General features: G+C 35.8%; 1 protein-coding gene across 1 annotated transcript in view; it reads left to right on the top strand.

Annotated features, from left to right (window-relative positions):
- Positions 1-22,253, top strand: part of PIK3C2G (phosphatidylinositol-4-phosphate 3-kinase, catalytic subunit type 2 gamma) — a gene marked incomplete at its 5' end in the record, with an annotated part of 168,311 nt that overhangs the window by 17,361 nt on the left and 128,697 nt on the right. Inside the window, 3 exons of the mRNA XM_008939690.1 lie at positions 6,305-6,500; positions 9,668-9,790; positions 14,506-14,637. Of these exons, the coding sequence (XP_008937938.1) occupies positions 6,305-6,500; positions 9,668-9,790; positions 14,506-14,637 (451 nt within the window). The remainder of the gene's footprint in view (positions 1-6,304; positions 6,501-9,667; positions 9,791-14,505; positions 14,638-22,253) is intronic.

The following is a 22,253-nucleotide window of genomic DNA, read 5'->3' as shown; positions in this document are numbered from 1 at the left end:
CAGTGCTCAGCACTACTGTAGAGCACCTTGCAGGCTGAGGGCTGTGCAGTAGTCTGTTGTGCCGTGGGTGCTTGTGTTTGGTTCCCAGAGGGGAAAGCCATATCAGGGTGTGGGTCCTGCCCTACCCCTCTGGGGCTGGCCTGTGACATGCAGCTGGGAGAGCTACGCAGATGCTTTCAGAGGGTCCTCATCTGAACACTGGGGTGGGCTTGGGTGTGCTGTGGGATGGTGGTCTCTTTACATTTTTTTTGAGGAAAAAAAAAAGTCACATCTGAGATGTTTTGTTTTCCTCTTTCTCTTTTATTTTTTTTCCCTCCTGTTGGCTTTTCTTGGTTGCAGTGTGCTCAGAAAGCGAAAAGGTGAAGCAACCACAAAGATTGCAGCAGCCTTTCAAACACTGAGGTGCTTCAAATGCAGGATTCCAAATGCCAGACTTGTTTCACCAATATTCAACTTCATGAACAGCAAACAAAGAAACAGCAATCATATTTGTAAGCTGCCAGGAAAAGCTAAGCAGCTGGAGGGCCAGGGGAGTGGGAGAGAGCAGATAGGTGCATAAGGGAAGAGAGAAGGTAAATACATTTTGTAAGACACCTCTTCATTGGATATAGTAATCTCTCCCATTATTTTTTTTCAAACACTCCTAACGGCAACTAATTTTTGAGGGTGAAAAGAATGAATAGTTACTCATCAACATTTTCCTTTGTACACTGTTCAAAAATCCTGACTGGAAAGTATCTAAAACTTTCTGCTACTTAAAGATATTTCCAAATTTGGACCTCATTCAATCAGTAGCTTCATCAAGTAAAATCTGATTTATTGAATAAAAGTGAATGAATCAGATTTTTTTACTCTCTACTTCTCTCTCTATATATTTTTTATGCCAGGAAACCTTCAGTTATGAAGAATGATGCTTTTCTGTTTGTTCTTGGCACACCCTAATTTAATAACAATTGCAGAATCCTTTTGGTAGTGTAATATTAGAAACTGCAACATGCTGATTGCAAGTCAGAACTTGTCAGGCCATTAGTCATGCTGTGAGGAAGCCTACATTGTCCAAGCTTACCAAAATTCAGATTGATCTCTCATATGCAACAATATACATTTCCTATACATTTTAAAGTTCTACATGCCCTACAACTGCACCTATTAAGTAAACTTCTAAAAGCTAGCAAAATATTTAAAGTTAGGCTAATGAGTATTAACAGAAAAATCTAGCTATCATATCAAAGCTAGTGTTAAGGGAATGTGTGGTGGAAACAAAGTGTGTGTGCAATGACCAAAGCTGATCTGCTGGAACCTAGGCCCGATTCCCAAGAAGTGGGCAAAGTCATTCTATACATCTTTTGTTTCAAGGATCACAAGCTTTCCCTAGTCCCTCTCTTCTCAGTGTTCATGATAATACCATGGGGCCTCCCGTCCATTGACGTAGGGACACTGAGCCTGAGAGGAGTACAGATGATATTTTCACCTCCTGAAACTAGAAGCAAAAACCAACTCGGTGGTGAGCTGTGCGTTCCTGCTGGAATCACCTTTGTGTTTCTTTTTCCACCTCATTTTCTTCCCACTCTTTTTACTTCATTATGCTTAGCTGTCTAGAATGGCAGGAGCACAAAAATCTGTAGGCCTGTGACCCAAAAGTAAAGGGAAATCACCAGCTTAGCTTAGTGCTGGGAAGATAAAAACCAGGTGCTTTCTTTTCTCCAGCAGCACAATTGCAAACGAAGTCAGCATTGACAGAGGAGGAAGAGACAGACTGCATTTCCCATTTGTACTGTTCCTTTCTGTCTCATATGTATTCACATTTATCTTGAAGAAAACAGGATCAATATGAACAGCAAGAGCAGTAATCCAATAATTTCTCCAATAATTTCTCTTTCTTCTCCTCTTCCTCTCCCTAGTGATACTTATGTACTCCACGTATCATAACCGTTCTGGTTTTCTTCATTATAGTTTCCCTTTAACACAAAAAAGAAAAAGGCTACTACTAAAAATAAGGCTTTACTTAATAATTTGTTTAGAAAATGCTTTAAGCATTCTCTTTAATAAAACATTATCAGATGTTTAATATTAGTCATTCACCATGAACTAAGTAAGTCAAAGATTATATTAAAAATATCTAGCCTTGATTTAGTGTTGCAATAACTGGCTCTATTAACAGTATTACCTCTCTAGAGCAAATTATTCCCTTGCTGAGAACAGAGCAGCACTTATCCATATTATGCCTAATTCTGAATCTTTTTTTTTCCTCTGTATGAAGTCCTTAGAAGTTTGTTTTAGTACTGAAATTACTTTTGAAATTTCTTTTTAAATATGGGGATCTATAGGCATTTCTAGACATTAGTACCTTTCTGCAGGATTAAGTGTTCCCAGAAAATGAAGAATAAGATTATTCATGTTAATAGAGATTTAGCATTAGAGTTTGCTGCAATCCAGAGTATGAAAAGACAGGCTGAACATTGGTACAAAACTGAGTCTGTGCATGTTTCTCAAAAGCTGATGAATGAATGTTTGTACAATGTCTGCATCCTTGCTACTGCAGGCAGGGATTTCACTGGATCAGACTTAATAAGCAGCTTTTGGAATTTGAACAGTAGTTCTCTGGGACAAATCCCAGAAATTCCAGTATTCATCATGAAGTGATGATATTGAATCAACGCTCTCTTCCAGGTTGGGGGAGGGGGTGGGAAGAAGGGGGAAAAAAAATAAAAAGCTGGATTTGTAATCTTCTTGAGCAAATGCCAAAATCCAATACCTTGAGGATGATGAATTTAATGAAGTCATCATTGCATTTAAGGGTGTAAAGGTTCACCTTTTGTAAAAGCTTAGGATTTGATAGTTGCTTCTAGACCATAAAAATATTTACCAGAAATTTTCTAGAGAGGAAGGAGAAAAAAATGGAAGTTTTTATTTTTTTAAGGTTTTCCTATAAAAAATTGAAAACTACATTTCCTTCTTTTCCTAGCACAAAACCATTATAGTTTTGTTTTGGAAAAATCACTTTCTTTTTTTTTAATACGGAAAAAGTCAAAAGCTTTTTATTGATTGCGTTTTATCTCCACATCTTCACATTTTCAGTGTGCTCTTTTCAAATCTGAGCGTGGCTCTTTACCTCAAAGTTGTTGCTGTGTTACCTCCTGATGTGTTTTGAAAGCCAACAGGGTTTTAACCAAGACCAATTTTTAAATAAATGCAACCCCTTAGTTCTCAAAAAAAGAGAACTGGACAGAATTTACCAAGGTCTTATAAAGCATATAGAAAGACATTTTTGAGAGCAGGAGAGCAGGAACTTTTAATATTTATTTCAAGGAATAATTCATAAGTTTCTTCAACTATTAGGAGGAAACAATAAGGTAAATATTGGTTCTTGAAAACTGAATGATCAGTATTTAGATTATGGTCTTTTAATGTTTTGCCTTTTTCTTATTATAATAACGGTCCAATTAATGCTGCTTAGCACCTTACCTAAATCTTACGTTGTTTTTTGGTTTTACTTTTGTTTTCTCCTATAGATTTGTTTTGTGTGTGTCTGTATGACTCAAATTGTATTCAAGATCTTGTTTTTTTTTTTCTTAACTCTGAAAATAAGTAGGGGAAAAACTATCAAGCTCCTATTCTTCAAAATTTATTTAAGGTGTCTAGAGGGTCATTAAGCCTTCATTCCAAATTCTGTTCAGCCAGATATTTGTCATGTTTTACCCAGAGAAAATATGCATACAGAGTCAGAGAGGGCATGTTTAATGTGTTGATGTCATCTGCTAGTACAGTAACAACAAAGTACCTGCTCTGTTGAAGGTTCTGGCATTAAAATAATGTGTGAATTATAATACTGAACTGAGAAGAAATTAAATGGGTTTCTATAAGGAATAAACTAGTATGTTCCTTCCTAAATCCTGAAGACACTTGCAAGTTTATTCATTAACACTTCCAGGGATGGTGTGGATTGGTCTGTTTCTTATCAAGGGTGAAATATATTCCTTCAAACTTTGTATACAAGGACCATGTATGTATCTAGCAGCTGTGGTTAAAGTTCACTTCCCTCGCTCTCATCTAATTTCTGTAAGTCTCATTTTTTCTCACCTTCAGTGAGGAGGTGATGCCAAATGATTTCACACCAGAAATAAAGTCTGAGGTTTGAGTTGTGAGATTATTAATCCTGATCACAATTCAGTTTGTGGTGTGGTGAATTCATCTTTTCCTAGGTACTACCTATACCTGAGACACCTCTCTAGAAAATAAACTCTGGCATAGCTGAAGCTGTGAATCTACTGTGGAAATCCATAGTCTGTGCTATGTAAATCAGTGAAACACCATAGCCTTTCTCATCTAAGATTTATTAATCATAAAAGTCATAAAATGCAGTAAAGTCCTCTGACTTCATGAATAGGCAATATAATTTCAGCTTACCAAATCATATTCATCAGCTCATAAAAATACAGTGGAAAGATGCTGACCAGCTCTTGTGAGTAATGGAGTAATGGACATTCAGACTACCCAAGATGTTTGTCTCTAATTTAGTTAATTGCTACTGGTCTCAATGAGTGAAGGGGGTGTGAGCAGCACTGGGGGGAAGAAATAGACTGATTGGCACAGAAACCATAGGATTTTTAAACTAAGAGCTGACCAGACTGGGAAAATGGATGTAGACAAAAATCCTGCAGTTGCCAACCAGGGCATACTGGGGTGTTCGCTTACGTCTTAATTCTGGATCTCCTAATAATTAGATAAATAATGCTGAAGTTTCGTTTGTCTCAGTTTGCTGGCAGCTGAACAGGTTGCCCCATTGCTGTCTTCACCCATTTTCTTCTAAAATGATTCAGTTTTTATATATGGAAGATGATTACAACACGACAAGGTGTATTATTCTATCCAGTCCTTCATGAGTGCTGTAATTTGCTCTCAGTATTTTCATCTCCAAACCTTGCTATGTGTCAAACTATTTGAATTTTATGTATAACTCTATTGATACATAGTTAAAATTTGTCTGTTATAAAATGAAGACTGAAATAATTCCTCTGCAATATTTGCGATGCATTTTGTGGTTCATGAGTTTTGCATCTTCACTAGTTTAAAGGCAAAAGGTGTCAATGAAGTGGAATAAAATTCTAGACTGAGGATGTGTATTTTGGGGACATTTCTGGCAGGAAACTGAGATAGCTGAGTCCAGTGAATTGTGATATTTCTAATATTGGGCAGGATTCTTGCACCTATCCTGAGTATAAAAAGTTAACATAAGCAAATCTCAGGCTTCCTATTCCTAGGAATTATTTTTTTTTTCCAATTGAAACTATTAGAAAGCTGATAGATGTCTGCCAAATACAGTGGTCAGCCAAGCTTAGGGAGTATGCCAGAACTGTAGGAGGTGATGAGAGTATGTTCTTGATCATGTAGGAACCTACGAGTTTACAAGGAGAGGAAGGAGCATTTGGGTCACTCCTCTTGGAAGACAAATCATGCTGATCTTGGAATGATAAAATATACTCTGACACTTTCTCAACCTGTCCCTCGCCTGGGTGCTTGTACCATCTCTCTTTACTCGATGAAGGCTGCCAGGACTGGGGATTTTAATTGACACGGGCAATCAGGCAAGCCCTAGCTCCAAAAACAGAGAGAGGGGAGATGGATAAAAGCCAGTAACTGCAGAAATAGAGCACTGCAGAGCTGAAGCCAGAAGAGATAGCATAAAAAAAGGTGTGATGTAAATGAGGGTACGGACTGCATTTCATGTATACCTGTATAGATATGTGTTTGTGTCCATCGTTGTGTAATGTTATCACCAATCCATGACCATGTTATCACCAATCCATGAACAATCAAACACATCTGATTGTTGCTGTGATTGTATGTATTTTATGAATTATTTTCCTACAGTTACAACAGCTTCAGAGTCTTAAAATTTAACCAGTGCCTTTTCTCCATTCTACTGCTGCATTGCCAGGTCCCTTGAACTACACAGCTACTTAGATGCTGAAATTATAAAATAGCTACGCAATACTTTCCAGCACAAAAATTAGGACTAAAATGGAATATCTGAGATGTACACTAACTTGCTGCAGTTTAAAATGCTTACTTTGAAAATGCCTTAATTTGAAAGCACTGTAATGAAAGAATGTTAATGATACACCAGAAATGAGCTAAGGCTGGTTTCAGAAGCACAGATGGCTAATTGGATTCAGTTGGTAGGTTATGTCATTTTAATTAAATTTTATTAGGAAGCTTTTCAAAGCCATAACTGATGTTTTAAGATAAATATGGTCCTTCATAAATGACCTATTGCTAACCTTTATTTATTTCTCTCTCTTAGCATTAATAGAGGCTGCTGTGACCGAGCTCTCCATGGCCATCTCTTGTCTCATCCATGTTTACAGCAGCAGCTTTGATGTGAATTTCCAGCTTGCCAGCATACCTAAAATCCCTTCTTGTGCAGATATCAGCCTAGACTCCCAGCTCAGCTTCACTGTTTATGCTGCCCATAACATCCCAGAAGCCTGGGTGAACAGGTAGGAGGAGAGCCAGTGGGTGTTCACAAGAAAAGGTGTTGACTCTTATATTTTTCACATATTTTTCACAGATACTAGCTTACCTATGTTGCTTTGGTGATACTCCTTTATTAATGTTAGAGACGGAGTAAGTGGGTGTATCTCCACCTACTTTTTTTTTTCTTTTTTCCTAACATAAAGTGCATTTACTTAAGCTTGACTGTCAAGGAGATAGATGGAGAATCGAGGAGGTGGCCTAGATGGTTGCCCTTGAGCAGTGTGGAAGGATGGTCATAAAAGCAGTGTCAGAGCACTGGCCTTGATGAGTGTTTGTGCAAATGCTTTTGTGACCAGCTTGCTCTGCAGGAGGGAGGAAAGGTTGTGTGTTACACACCCAGAGAGTTTGGACTGTGTCTTTGTGTGATCTCTGAAGTACGATGATTAGGAGGCCAGCTTACCAAGTTGAAACAGAGGAGTGTTTTTGCTTAAACACAGTCCAAATGAGGCTTCATCAGCAATTTTTGCTCATGGTGTGTTCAAACCACATTACTTGGCTAAGCATGTACATTGACTGATGATCCTCTTTATACATGGTGATTAAAATAAGTATAGTTTATAGCTCCAAGCATACCTAATATATCAGTATAGCACAGAAAAGAAAAGAATGAGACAACTTTAATAAAAAGCTGATTGAATTATTCTCTTCTGCATTGTTTTTGTTAAATTAGTTGTCTCTTCTAATAGCTGCTTTTCCTACTCTGAGCAAAGCTGGTGTTCTACTCTTACCACTCCAGTGTGATGAAAGGAGGACAGGTGACTACAGTCTGGTAGCATTATTTTTATGAGTCAAAATGCTGTTCTCAAAGTTTTTATTAATACCTTCCATTGCTCCCACTTCACCTTGAATTCCAAATGACTAATTAAAAAACAGTGGGATCATTTGCATGAGACTGTGAGCAAGAAAGTGTATTATACAGCATTAGCTGTAATTACCGGTTTAATAAAAATCTGAGAGAATTTACGTTAGTTTAGGTAATAAATACAGAACTATAATCACTATTCCAATTTTCAGATGGTTATACTGTTCCCACTGCATTTTATTTTTTATCAGAAAAATGTGAAATTATGTATGACCTGAAAGCCATTGATGACTGGAATGCTATGTTCAAGCATGTGAAAATGAGAACCTTTCTTCCTCAATCTCCCTTTCCAGTCTTTCCAATATTCATAGCTAGCATGGACTTCATAACATGGATTACCACTCTGACACCTACTTTCCTCAAATACTTTCACCTACTTAATTCACACACATCCTCCCCATTCTTATATCAGCACTGCATGAATTCATGCTGGCTATGTCATGGCTCTTGTTTTCCCTTTCCTGAAGGTCATATTTTACAATCGTGGTGCTGTTCATAACATGTGTTTTAATTTTTATTCCTATATATATAATATATGCATTATAAATGCTAAAATTTTAACATCCCTCACTACCTATCTCACATTGTGTTTTTTTCTGTACATACCAGAATGTGATAAGTGGCCTTTCTTTTAATCACTTGGAACAAGGGAAAGTGAGTTGCTCTATAATTTATAGAATCATATTAGTGTCCTGTCAATTCCATCTCAACTTCACTTCTGTGGTTTGGCTTTTTGTCAATTTTCTTATTTATGGTCTCAATTTCTTATTTCTGTCTTGCTGTCGTCGTTAAAAAGATAGGTATAGACATCAAAATTTGCAGAATAATGTTGCAAAACTGATTACCTTTCTTTCCTTGCTGTATTTCCATTATTTCTTTTGTTAGTTTGTTGTTTTATCTCATTTAAATCCCAAGCAGATGTGCCTTATTTGCTGCTAGTGGCATAATGTTGCTGGCTTCATGATTGGGTGCATTTGTTTCTACAGCACCTCAAAAAATCAGATTTCTATCTACATCTAGATGATATGATGTGATCTTTGGGGACTAGACCACAGAGTGATCAGGTAGCCTAGGTAGCTACAGGGAGGCTACCTAGGCAAAATGTTCTACAAAGATCTAAAATGGGTCAAACTGCAGGCACTCTGAGCAACCTTTCTGACTTCAGACAGAAATTAGCATTGTGTAAACATTAATCTTTCCAGAATTAGTTCCTTCTGGTCCATAAATCAGGAATATGTCTGTATATTGTATGTCAATACTTCTGTTTAAACAATAATGCTTAATCATTTGATTATATTAAAACCTATTATTTCCTGCTCTATTGTCTAAAAATTTGTAATGTTTATATTGTAGAGAGAAGCTATGATATTTAAAAGCAGAAGCATTTTCTAGTTTTATATTTTTCCTTTCTGTGCTTTGATACCTCATAGGTACTTTCTCTTTGAATTTAAAAAAAAAAAAAAGAAAAAAAAAAGAAAAAACATATCTGCTATAATAATTATAACATTTATTATTAATGCTCTGGAAGAGATCAATCATGATTCCTTTAAATAAAGCAAAGACAGGCACCTTCGATCTGCAAATTCTTCAGACTTCCTATTCAGATTTTACTGTGCTTCCCATGTTCATCTTTCTTGTACAGAATGTGGTCTAAAGCAGAGAGTGACAGGAAGATCTGGCAGCTACAAGGCTAATTAAGAACATTAGTTGATTATATGCTTTTCCTCTATTTTGACTGAAATTTTATAAGAGTTAAGTAAGAATATAAAACCAACAGATGGCCCCAGACCTGAATATCAATCTAGTGTGGCTGAAGACTGACAAGACAGAGGATTTTAATGTTTCTGCTGTAGTGAATTAATAGATTCCCTTAGGTACTAACTTGTTTTTTATGGATTGGGAAAAGAAAGTATAAATGGATTTACTGTTGACTGAATTTGTATGATGAGCAAGTATAAAACATGCATCCAAACTTCCTTTGACTGCAGTAACAAAGAAAAAAAGAATTAGTCATAATGACAAAAAAGTGGAGCACAATCTGTGTGTGTCCTATACTTTTCTTGAACATTAAGAAACCAAACACCTCAAAATAAACAACACCCTCCACATTAATATGAGAATCATTATTCTATTTCATTTGACATGTAAGAATGGATCTTCACAAACTGTTAATCACAAATTTACTGTACTAGATGTGCTAAATTACAATTAATCTTTTTTTCCTTTCTTTCTTTTTCTTTTTTTTTTTTTTTTTTTTTCCCTTTGTAGCTACAAAGTTTTCTCTTTTTCCTGTTCCCTAACTTATGCTGGGAAGACAATATGTCAAGTGAAGATTTGCAGAAATATACCTATAAAAAGATCTTTCTTTTTCCTGGCTGACTGGAATGAGAAGTAAGTTTTGGTCTGTTTGATATGTATTTGTCTGACAGATTTTCCACATTGAATATTGATTTAAAAAAAAAAAAAACAAAACCAAAAACGCAAAACAAACCCAAACCACATTTTTATTGTGGATCTTCTTCTGAGCCGCTCCACAGAATTTAGAGAAACTTAGGAAAAGAAGTGAGATAGAGTGGGTTAGCCAGAGGAAGAGAAATAGGACTAAGCTAAATCTAGTCTGGCAATAAGCTAAACTAAGCTGGTCTGAGAATAGCTTTCATTCACTGAAGACATCCTGACAACCACAGACAGTATTTCTGTTCTCTTTTGAGGACTTCCACCCTTTGGATCCACCTCTGGTAGGTATTCAATCTGGCTTGAGAACCTACTGAAACATTTGTAACATTTCTTTAATGGTTCATTTTTTTAGAAGGAACAAGGCTGTTGGTTTTATTGTGAGGTTTTGGGGTGTGTGTGTGTGTTTTGTTTTGTTATAAAAAAGATCTGCAGTTTTAAAACGAAGAGCTTAGTTTGAGCCTGGAGCTTTAGAGTAAAGGCTACCAACTGCCTGTCACCTGTCCTCCTGCTTTGAGGAAAATAGTTAATTGAAAAGCAAAATGCACATCCAAACAACATTCAGTTAAGGCAATGGGATGATAAAAAGCATATCTGCAATAGACAGAGAAAAGAAATACACACTGTTTTATAATTTTATGGTAATATTGTATTCTTCCAGCTTTCTCAGCATGCCGTATTTATATTTGCAGTCTTTGACAGTTTTGGTACTTTACATCACTGTTTACTGTATTCTAAATCTGAAAGCAACTTAGTTGCATTATAACTGAGTGATGGCTACAAGTTATCTAAAATCTGCTTAACATCTGCTTTGGTGTCTCAGTTTCATCAACAGAGTTTGTGTGTTGAACCCTCAGTCTTTAGGATGATTGGAAAGTAACTGTTATCCTTGTGTTTAAAAAGAAAAAAAAATTATTCCAATTTGCTCTGTAGAATTTTTCACCTTATCCAAGTTTTGGTCAAGCACTATCTTATAGTACATATGGGTAGATATAACTGAAGTGTAGGGGAGGGATTATTTTGCTTATGAATGGTTTTTTGCTTCTAAAAAGCGGCTTTCTGGAATACATCTTGCACAACCTTTTTCTAAAATAGGATATAAGAATATAGAATAGAAGTAAATTCTTTAGCCATAACAGGAACAGAAGCTCTGCTCTTCCATTTCTATGAAAATGTAAAGAAATCAGCCTAAATCTTCAGGATTTCTGTTTAAACTTCTTCCTCTGCAAAAAACAGTATCAAATGTCTGCAATTACATCAAAATGCTTCTTGGAAAAAATAAGCAGGTAAGTGTGCAAGCCAAATCCTTTCATAGGTCATAGATGCTTGTGAGAGGCTCTTAACATCAGAAAAAAAAAGATTTGGAGTTGTATGAAACTTTGCACTATTTGCTTTGTAAGAACACATTTTTAATTTTTGTTATTGCTTGAGTTTCAAAAATAATTTTCAAAATCCAATTCAAAAACATTCAAAACTAGATATCCCAAAAATTATACCTGTCTGGCAGGCTTTTCAATATTTCCTTTAACCATCAAAGGTCTTCACATATTTTCCACCAGAAAATCCAGATAGCCAGATATGCTATTATTTTTGTATGTTTTAGCTTGTATCCAGAACTGGATTTTATAAATATGTACTATTTTTGAGTAAAAATACAAATGTCAGTTGAGTGTTTTAAATTAGCTAACAGTCCTACAGCTAGAGCTTTCCTTTCCTTCCCTTTCTTTGAGTCACCAGAATGTTCCCAGGCTGGCAGGGCCAATTCTACTTAAAAAGGGGATGATTATAAAGTGAACATTTACTGCAGGTCATGAATACGTTGAGATCATGACAACAGATTCTGTTCTTACTCCAAATCTGACACAGTGTTTGACAACAAAATCAAATGTTTTTACGTAAAGACAGGAACTGATTGCTTTACTTGTGTTGTGCTTGCCACAGTCTGACTTGGATATAGTATATGTATATTAGGTAAGAGGATGATGCCAGAAGATCTTCATTGGTGACAAAAGGAAGATTAGTGAAAACGTGGGCCCTCTTCGGAAGGAAATGGGAGACTTAGTTACCCAGGACATGGAGAAGGCTGAGGTACTCAATGACTTTTTTTGCCTCGGTCTCCACCAGCAAGTGTTCCACACTGCACAAGTCTCAGAAGGCAAAAGCAGGGACTGGGAGAATAAAAGTCCTCCCGCTGTAGGAGGAGGTCGGGTTTGAGACCATCTATGGAATCTGAATGTGCACAGATCCACCAGACCTGATGAGATACATACTTGGGTTCTGAGGGAACTGACAGGTGAAGTTGCTAAACCACTATCCATCATATTTGAGAAGTCATGGTAGTCTGGTGAAGTTCTGACTGACTGGAAAAGAGGAAACATAAACCCCATTTTTAAAAAGTTTTAAAAGGAACACATCGAGAACTATAGGCTAGTCACTTATCTGACCAGCAAGATCATTTAATTATTTTCTTTCTTTTGTCTTAGCTGATTGCTCTTAATATATTTATTCCATCACATCATCTCCTCTTTTTCCATCCTCTGTGATTTATGTTAAACCTACAGACATGAAATACAGAATTGACAGTCAGCCTCCCATTCAACACCTGAAATGCTTTCTTGGCATTGAGGTTCCATCATCTCTGTATTTTGTTTGGTTGGTCTATTTTGTTTGTACTCTCTCAAGGCAAAGCCTGAGATGTCACAGAGCTGTTCTATGTGAAGTGTTATGATATTATGCCCTTGGCCTTTAAAACGAGCTGTATAACTTTAGCACCTGTGAATAGCACCTTTCCAGTGAGTAGTTTCTATGTTCTTCTTAACTACTGTTGAAATTGTTGCAATTATTTGCTTTCTGCATTGAGGATATTGTGAGTTCTTTCATTGCTCTAAGTTCACAAGGAGTGTTAAAAATTGTCTGTATTAAAAATGCACATCTACAATTTTTTATTTTTTTTTGTCTCTGCATAGCATTAGCAATGCTTTAAAGTTAAGCATCACTCTTTGTTGAACAGTTTTATGTAACATGGGCAGAATTGTTGGCCTGTAAGTGAAAAAGACAGAACAAGCTCTCTATAGCATGTAAAACAGTTGAATTTCCCAATAATTGTTTCTAAGTAATTATGAGTGAGGAAGAGGGCATGAGACAGGGAAAGCAGATTTGAAAGCTATAAATAAGGACATGTGGGAAGACAATTGTGAATTGCTTGTCAATTCTATTAATGTTAATCAGAAAGAGTGAGAAACCACTGTCTTGCTTTATTATTCTGAGAGGTATGCAAATGTGAATAATCCCCAGATGTTTAGCACTATTCATCTGAAACTTTGACACAAATGCTCATATGGAGTACTTCAAAATTTCAGCTGAAAACCATCTCCTTTCTTTTAGTGGCTCCTCAGTGTCTTCAAGGAAACTTTCCCAAAGCAAAAAGAAATTTGACAGATTTGGAACAAGGAGCAAAATCTTATGCTAATTTTACCTTATACTATTAACTTTTTTCTGCTACCCATAATCCTTATGTTTTTCAGGTTACTATAATTTTAAATACCAATTTCTACATTTACTTACTGTTTAAGTGTGACTATACCTTTGCAAAAATGCTGAGAGTTGCATTGTTCTGCCAGTCTAGATTGAATATCTGAAAACTAAATGGAATCTATATAATTTAAATTTATCTTCTAGCTTGTTTTCTTGATCTCAAGTTTATGCAGATCTTTTGTTTTCTTAATGCTTATGTTGTCAATGCAGAATAATTCTTTTAGCCTTTAGGTCCTTATATTGATTTTGTTTATACAGAAAAATGTAATGAATTTCACTTTCTACTTAAGAAATTTAAGTTTTCACTGAATATACGTGGAAAAAGCTAGACATGCACCACTCACCATAAATGCTCTCTTCAGAAAAAAGAAAATGTAGACTTGCACATGCCTGTGTAGTTACATGCATGATTTTTTCCGTACAACAGGAAAATATCTTATTTATTTGAATTGTTCTAAAGTATTATTTTAAATTAATTAATGTATATAAACTAATCAGATGATCAATTAAATTTGCTAACAATTATTACAAAGTTAAGATGAATATTGATAGACCTGAATTTTCTCATTAAAAAAAGTGAATCACTCACTGTTGTTAAGACAAAACTCTGCCTTTAAATTGTGTCTGGCAAATATCATACCTCCAAAGCACATCTAAACAAGAGAATTATTATCATGCTGTACTCAATAAGCAACTCTTACTTCCTTAAGTAGTGTTTTATTCTGAATACAGAAAACAGCAAATAACTAACTATTGGTTTCCAATTCACCCTTAGGGGATGCTTATTCTGAAATAGGCTTTCACTGATAAGGTAATTCCAAAGCAGAAGTTTAACTAAGATTTTCCTGCCTTTGTCAGCTATAGTGGTTACCATTGAAGGGAATGAGTTTTTACATGCCTCTTCTCAAGTATCATGACCCTAGTTAATGGTTGGCAATACTCATCAACGTTTTGAAGGGTTCTGTCATCACATTTTCCTTCAGAGTGCAGCTCTTTTAATTTACACCTTGAGATAAGTCTTAAGGCATCTAGAAAAACGTAGAAAGAACTCACCTGTGGTAAAAATGCTCTTTTTTTTTTTTTAACTTGTATTTTTCACTTTTCTGATTTTCTTTTAGAATCAACTTTCCACTACGAATAAAGGCTCTTCCAAGGGAAACTATGCTGACAATAAAACTACTTGGAGTAAACAGTGCTTCTAAAAATACAGAAGTGCTTGCTTGGACATGCTCCCCATTGTATCCAAAAGAGTAAGTTCAGTTTTGTATGACAGCTTAAGAAAAGACCATTGTTGAATAGCATTGCACTCAACTTGGGAGAAATATAAAAAGACAGAAATACTAATTTCAGGACCTTGCTGCAATAAGACTGAGACAGTCACTTACAGTAAACTGCTCTTGATGTGTAAGAGTCCCCTCTATAAGCTTTTCTTTCTTTCTTTCCAATACATGGGTTTTGAGCTTGGCTCATGTGACTGTTTAACACTTACAATAAATACCCTAGGCCTTCTAAGAGGTCTTGCTGTTGCCTTTCTTATAGCTTCACAAAATCCTCAGCATAGCCTTTTGTTCACAGTGGATGGGTTTTTTTCAGTCTTCATTCAGTTCTCACACCCATTCATTCTGCTCCGAGTGGGGCAGTTAGTGATGACCACAATGAGCACATTTCCCTCTCCACACCACTTTAGAGGCTTTCTCCTTTTTTAAAACCACTTCTTTCTACACATCACGAAATGTAACATAGATTTAAATATGTGGGTAGCTTTGAATGCATCTGCATTGATGCATAAACACAGATCTAAAGTAGATTTTATGCAGTGCTTTAAATATATTTTAGTAGCACTGAGATATCTGAATTTAGAATGATCCTTCACAATGACACTTGTTTTTATTTAGACTCCATATCCTCTGGGCAGTAGCTGGATATGTTCAAGCCCCACAAGTGTCTGCATTAGCATCCATCTCTAAGCCATAGCTCTTTTCTCATCTTGAGAGATCTTCATCTACCTCTCCATATGGTGGAAATCACCATTTAAAGCAAAACAAAACCCCCAAATCTGACTGCACGTATGAATTTACTATGAAAGACCTTGGGTTCCACTGAACTTTTAAGCTGAGAGGCATAAAACACTAGAAAATAGATTGAACTGGGCTAGGGGCTTTTTCCATCTCTTCAGAAGAAAATTCAAGATCACTCTGTTCTGAAGAAGAGCAGTCTTCTGCGACTAAGTGATTAGAACACTTAGCTTGAAGGAAGGAAAGAAACAGGAATCAAATATCTGTTCAAAGGATTGCTTAGACATTTTACTTAATAACTTTTCTTTCATAATTAGTCTGAAGAAGAGCATATCACTCACTCTTCATTGTGTGTATCTTTTTAAACAAAACGTGCATTATGTTTATTTTGAGTATTTTACCATCCTGGTGTTTACGGTGAAATAAAGGGAATATCTTTGCTGTGTATCTAACTCAACATGAAGTGTCAAGATGTCCACATCCGCAGTGAGCTGATATGTGCTCAGTGCATTCAAAATCAGAGCATTAGGCATGATATCTCAACTGAGGAACCTTTGAAGGTAAATGGGATACCTGACAATCCTGTTCTTGATAACCTGTTTTGTACTAGAGGCTTTCTTATTTTTCATCATTCAAGTTCTAAAGGAAGAATTTTTTGAATATCTGAAAGCCCTCAGCCTCTTATGCTATATATTTTTTATGTATGCTCTCAGAGCAAGCATACTTATTTTCATTACCTAGATCTCCAAGTCATCCAGTCTTGAAAATTTTACTGAAAAATGGCTCCATTTGTCCATGGTACACACAATCAGCACAGTGAAGAAGATAAAGGGCTACTTTCCTTTAATCTGTTCTATAATTGTAGAGATTGTTGCTGAAATGACCCTACAAAGCAGTTGAGTTGCTGAAGAAGAATAATTTAGGAATAGCATGTTCAACACCCCCTAATCTGATAGCTGTGTCATTTACAATTATAGTAATTACTAACACAAAGAAGCCTAACTGCTTTTTCCTCTTTTAGCCAACCACAACTCCACAAAATTATTCATTTACCATGATTTCAATTGATAGACTGGTTTAAAAATATGGATAGCCGTGAAATTCCTTCTGAAATATGAAACTTGAAAATATCTGAGCATTCAGGCAGCCTGCTTTTCCTTTTCTTTGGAAGATCATGAATATTTTTTGGTAGAATAAGCTACCTCTCAAGTTCACCTCCTTAGAACATAGCAGGATTAAAATTATCAGGTGATTCTTAGTAGATAATGCTATCAGTTAGCTGAAGTAATTGAGAAGCAGCCAGAGAAATTTGAAAGGCTCCACAAAAAAAAAAAAAAAAAAAAAAAAAAGTTAATAATTGTTTTTACTTGACATATTAATTTTGTGGAAAACAATAAACTAAGCAGTGAATGCAAATTCACTCCCCTTGCTGTTGGAATGCAACTAAACTTCAAGACTTATTTCAATAGTGTACTTCTGAACTCAAAAGTATGTACCAGGTAAAGGTTTGTTCCAGTAGTGTCGTGCTAATGTGTGAAGAGTACCTCGTATTATTGAAAAATGAACCAACTCTGTAAATGTGTATAGATTAAAGAAATCTGACCAGAAAATATTCAACAAAAATATTTAATTTGGAAAATATCACTTTGTCAAAAGAAAACTTTTCTCAGAGCTGAATTAGAGTTCTAAATAATATGTAATATTTTCATGTTTAGGATTTAATTTATAGGGGAGAGGACAGAAATAAGGTCTTTGAAGAAGACAATAGCCCTGAGGTATTTGCCTGGGTCATCACACAGCTGTGTTCAAATCCTTGTCCTAGTTGGTTACTGAACTATTTTTCTCTGAGTCAGTAAAGAAAAGGACAGAAAGTGGCCTCTTTTTCTCCATTCAGATACTTGTTTAAAAAAACCACAATTTTTCGTTACACATTGGAAAAAGAGAATAAGTAGCAAGCACTGTAAAAATACAGTTCCTCATTTCTGTCCTATTACATCTTATTCTGATTAAAGCCATAGGAATTCCATTTGAGCTGGTTGTGGCTTATGTTAGAAAGAGAAGGGGAAAATAAATAAATAGGTTTGTGTTATTCCCAGATATTACTTAGGAATCTTGATCTTTGAATTGACCTAGGGCAAAAGAACACTTTATTTTAAAAGACTCTGAATTTACTCCTCTCTAAATTTTGTGTCTATTTTCTCTTCCAAAATGGTTATTGTCATTGTAAGGTCATTTCTCTCCTTCATAGTTTTATTATGTTAGTTTAATTAGGTTTATTTAATTATTTATTTGTGTTTATTTAATTATTTGAGATTAATTATGTATAGTTTGAATGAAAGATTAAGAAAAACTGAACTTATTTGAACAAACAAAGTGTATAAATTCCTTTAATCTGTTTCAAGAATTCAAGTGGGGAGTTTCTCATGCTTTTGGGCAACACCATGTCAAAGTCCCTGGCCAGATCAAAGAGCTACAGCTATTTTCTAAGATTTTAAAACTCTAGTTCTTCTCTAAAAAGATACTAAGCAGAGTGTATGAGAAATATATTTCTTCAAAAACAGAAGCAAGACCTATTTAAATAAAACACATTACTTTTTATTTAACATTTCTTATTGCAATCTCTTCTTGCCCATGTTGAAACCATACAATACCTACAAATGTTCTCAAGAATTTGACCTGTTTAATTTTGAGGGTTTTGTTGTTAAAAACTTGTCATTGAACAGATGTTTAGTAAGTTTCAGATTTGCTTATGTTACATTATTTCCTGAACTGTAGTAATATCCCTCACGATTCTGACAGTTGCCCTTCAGCATGCTGATTTATAGCATAACTGGCTGGTGGATATGCAAGGCAACCACTATCATCTTCATCAAATGTGTGTTGGGATTACTGCTTATGAGCTTTGCCTGTTTCTGTACAAATAGCCTCACTTTTTACAAAACTGACTTCCTGTAAATATTCGCCAAGTTTTCCCTAAATGTATTTTTTAACCTTAAAATTATTGCTTGTTAACTTATTTTTTAACTTTATTTTGGTGCAAAAATTATGAAAGAATCAGGAACATAACTGCAAATCTGTTATAAGTGTCAGGAATAATCTGATAATTTTGTATTTGCTGTGTTGTGCATTTTCAAATACATGGCAGTTACTTAAACTAGAAACAGTGGGGACGGGGAATGTGGTCCCTAAAAATATTTGTAGGACATTCAGCATTACTTTGCATTTGAAAATTTTATCTCTAATTTGAATTTTCTATAGTTCAGTAGTATTTTTGTAATTGTAGTTTGTAATTGTAATAAAGTAGCTCTTTCACAGTACCATTCCAATGCAAAGTTAAGACTGCTTGAGCCATAAGATACAAGATTTTTCTTGTATCCTAGCAGCTTGGGATTACCTTTGAATTCAACCTCAACTCTGAATTGCCGAGGCTCATAATGTCAGGTTTGGGAATAATTACATAATTTTTACAGTATATTTTGTCCTCATTTTCCTGGTATATACAGTCTAAAGAGTAACTCTAATATTGTATACCTTTGGGAACGAACATAGTAATAATCATTGTAGCTGCCAACTTGTCCAGCAGGTGAGAATCCACATCCACATTTCTTATCCCTATAAAGTAACTGACTTTAGATAGTGGACCTAAATCAACACCAATAAAGGCCTTCATCTGCATCCTTATCAAGAAATCTTTTTAGATGCAAGTGGCATTTCAAAAAGTATTTGCAAGCCTGTGTGCCAACTTTCCATTCCTTTGCATCAGAAAAATGTGTTTGTCTCTTGGACTGTGCAATTTAGTGATCCATGGCTAATTAAAATATCAGAAATCCATCATTTAGAGCAATTTGGGAGTTGTAATGTTCCTCACAGTGTCCATTGCTCTAACTTCACTGATTCTAACTCAACTCATTTTGACCGGGTATCAACAAATCAGAGCAAGTAGCAAAAATTTCCTCTTTCTGGGTGTAGTGAGGGAAGTTTCCCATGTGACTTCAGGACACAAGGCCAATTTTGTTAAGTCAGGGTAACTTGAGCTGTCTTTAAATAACAGTATCTTCTTCTGCTGCAATCGCATGGAAAGTTTATTTTAGCTTTGGTAATAAACAAGAGCTGTGAATCTGTGTAATTCCAGGGGTTTCCACCTGCCCTGGTTTTGCATGAGCGTGTAAATAAATAGATGACAGTACGCACAGAGGAGCACTTGTTTATTCATCTTCTGATGTCCTTAATCACAGAAGGTGCTATATGGAAGCCATTGTCTATGGCTGTGATCATTATAAAGTCTTTACAAAGGTCAATATCACTGCCCTCATTTTACAGATGGGCAAACTAGCAGGCAGAACAGGGAGTGACCTGCCTGAGCTCATCAGCAGTAGGTAGCAAAGAGAGGAATCTGTCTGTTCAGTAAAGGTTATGGTTCTCATGCTCATGATACTAGCCCCTTCCTTTTATGAATGGATCCTACACACTCTCCTGCTTCTTCTCCTTTTTCTAAAAAGAATGATGCATCCTTTCACTATTTCATTCACCCTGCATGGCCCCTGTTATTGTTCCATTTGTGTGTCCAAAAGCAGAGTTGGTCCTGAAGAACGTTAGCCGTGCAGCATATACAGTGCACCAAATATGGCTAGGAAAACCTGTGTCTCAAAAACATATACAGTGTTTCACAGCTGGTGGTATTCACATCTTTCTAAAAATGCCTCCTGTGTTTACAGATTAGCCTTAGTCCAAAGAGTTACTCACTGATGGATAATACACAAGTTGTTCACTTATTTGTAAACTTATAGATTAGCCTGCTTTACATACCAGGGATAAATGTATCTCTAGGTTTTAAAAGAAATTCATTTTTTCCTAGGAGGTATTATCTTCATACTATCACAGTGGTTTAATGTCTTGGGTCTTACACACAGTGCTGTCATTTGCTTTAACATGCCCAGCAAAGAAATGCTTTACTTGCTGTTTCTCCAGTCAAGGAGTCTGAGAAGCCCACCTGCCAATCCTTCCTTATCTTCCTAGACAGTCTTTAGCCATATCAGTACTGAGTGCAAACAAGTTGAAATAATGAACTCAGGACATGTCTCAATTAAACACATCTATAGTGCCTCTGAGATCTGTGCTATTTCTTCTATTTGTCTGCACAGGTTTCCTAGGGAAAAAATCCACTGTATGGATTATTTTTAAAGCCCCCTATAGTTTTAGAGCACAATATGAAACTGATTAGCAGTAATGAGAGCTCAAAAGGGTAATTTAGTTTTCATGTTTGTTCAGTTCTCAGCTACTCCTCTCTCTTCTAACAAAAGTGCCAATTAGTTCAAATTATGATGTAAACTCATGTCAACAAAGGAATGTTTGAAGAGATGCAGCATATTTATTAGAGGTCATTGGAGTACACATCACAGAAGAACAAGTTTGAATCACCATTGATCACTTCCACATTCACATCAGTGACATAAATGTGAAAGGCTTCATATCACACAACTCCTTTCCCCTGAGCGCTGCCTTGTTCACATCACAGCTCCTTTTTGTACCTCCATTCCCCCGAATATGAACCAACAGCTGCAAAAGAAACTTCAGAAAATGGTTTTGTCTTTAATCCTCCTGAGATACGTTCTTAAAATAAAACAAAATGTTTGTACTAACAACATTAATATCTTGAGAGGTGAAAAAGAGAAATTATCACTGAATAAGGTTTACACTGAGTGTTGACTATAAAAAAAAGATGTTGCAGGAGTTGCTTATTTCTTCTTCAGATGACTTAGCAGCAATTTATTTCAGTTTTCAATTCAACAGGTACTTTCTTACAGCTATGCTGTAGACATGATGGGATCAAAAATTTGTCTGGGCTTTCTTGTGCTTCTAACATCTCCATCTCTGGTAAAAGCTGTGCATTCAAAGCTCATCTACCTGGCTGGCTGTTTCTTTTGGAATGGGCATAAGAGAATCTAGTTCATTCTCTCAGTTGTTTTGACTGAGCAGTGCTTGGAACAATTGTAATAAAAAATTATTTGCAGTAAAAGAAGAGATGTTGAATAAAATCAAATTTCTGACTTCACTAAGGGTTAAGATGTGGGCAAATTACAGGATAAGTCCAGTGTACTATATCTTCCTTTATTCAAGTATTACATTCTTAATTTGACTGGATTGGTTATGATTAGAATTTACACCTGAGCTTTCTGATTTTGTTTGTTACCCAGACTGAATTTTGTTGACCCGACAAATCATGCCGGCTTTCTTATCTACAGACCACATGCATTCCTGTTTCTGATAAAACTTACTTGTACATGTAGTGCTTGGACTGGTACTTCATAATCTTTTTATCTGTTCAAAAGCCATATACAGCACACATGGTACAAATTATCCCACTCAAACTTCTTTCAGCTCTTTAAAGACTCATATCATTCTCCCTCTTCCCTGCTATCTACACATACAGTCTCCAATGATCCTTCATGGTTACAGTGGGTTGCCTTGAGTTTCTTTTTTTGGAATAAATATATACTGCCCTCCACCTTATGTGTGGATACTTCCCAATCTCTAACATATATCCTCTAAATCTTGAGATAGAAATATGTTATTATCCTTATTTTACACCTAGCTTACATGGCAACCCCTGTCACACAGGAAGTCAGAGGTAAAGTGCAGAGCTGACCTGGAGTGTTTTGGCAGCATGATTTGTGTCCGGATCCCTGCAGCTACACAGATACCACTATAGTAGTGAGATCATTGGTACCCAACCTCTACTGATCTAAGCCAAATTTCAACTAGCCATATAAAGATTGAAGCTTTGTTTTCCTTTTTCTTGCCTCTTAAACTCTCCAGTTCCATGTTCTTTGATGTAATTTCAAGAAACCCTG

Source organism: Merops nubicus, unplaced genomic scaffold (assembly GCF_000691845.1).
Source record: "Merops nubicus isolate BGI_N331 unplaced genomic scaffold, ASM69184v1 scaffold20044, whole genome shotgun sequence".
NCBI lineage: Eukaryota > Metazoa > Chordata > Aves > Coraciiformes > Meropidae > Merops > Merops nubicus.
This window is presented reverse-complemented; position numbering and strand designations above follow the sequence as displayed.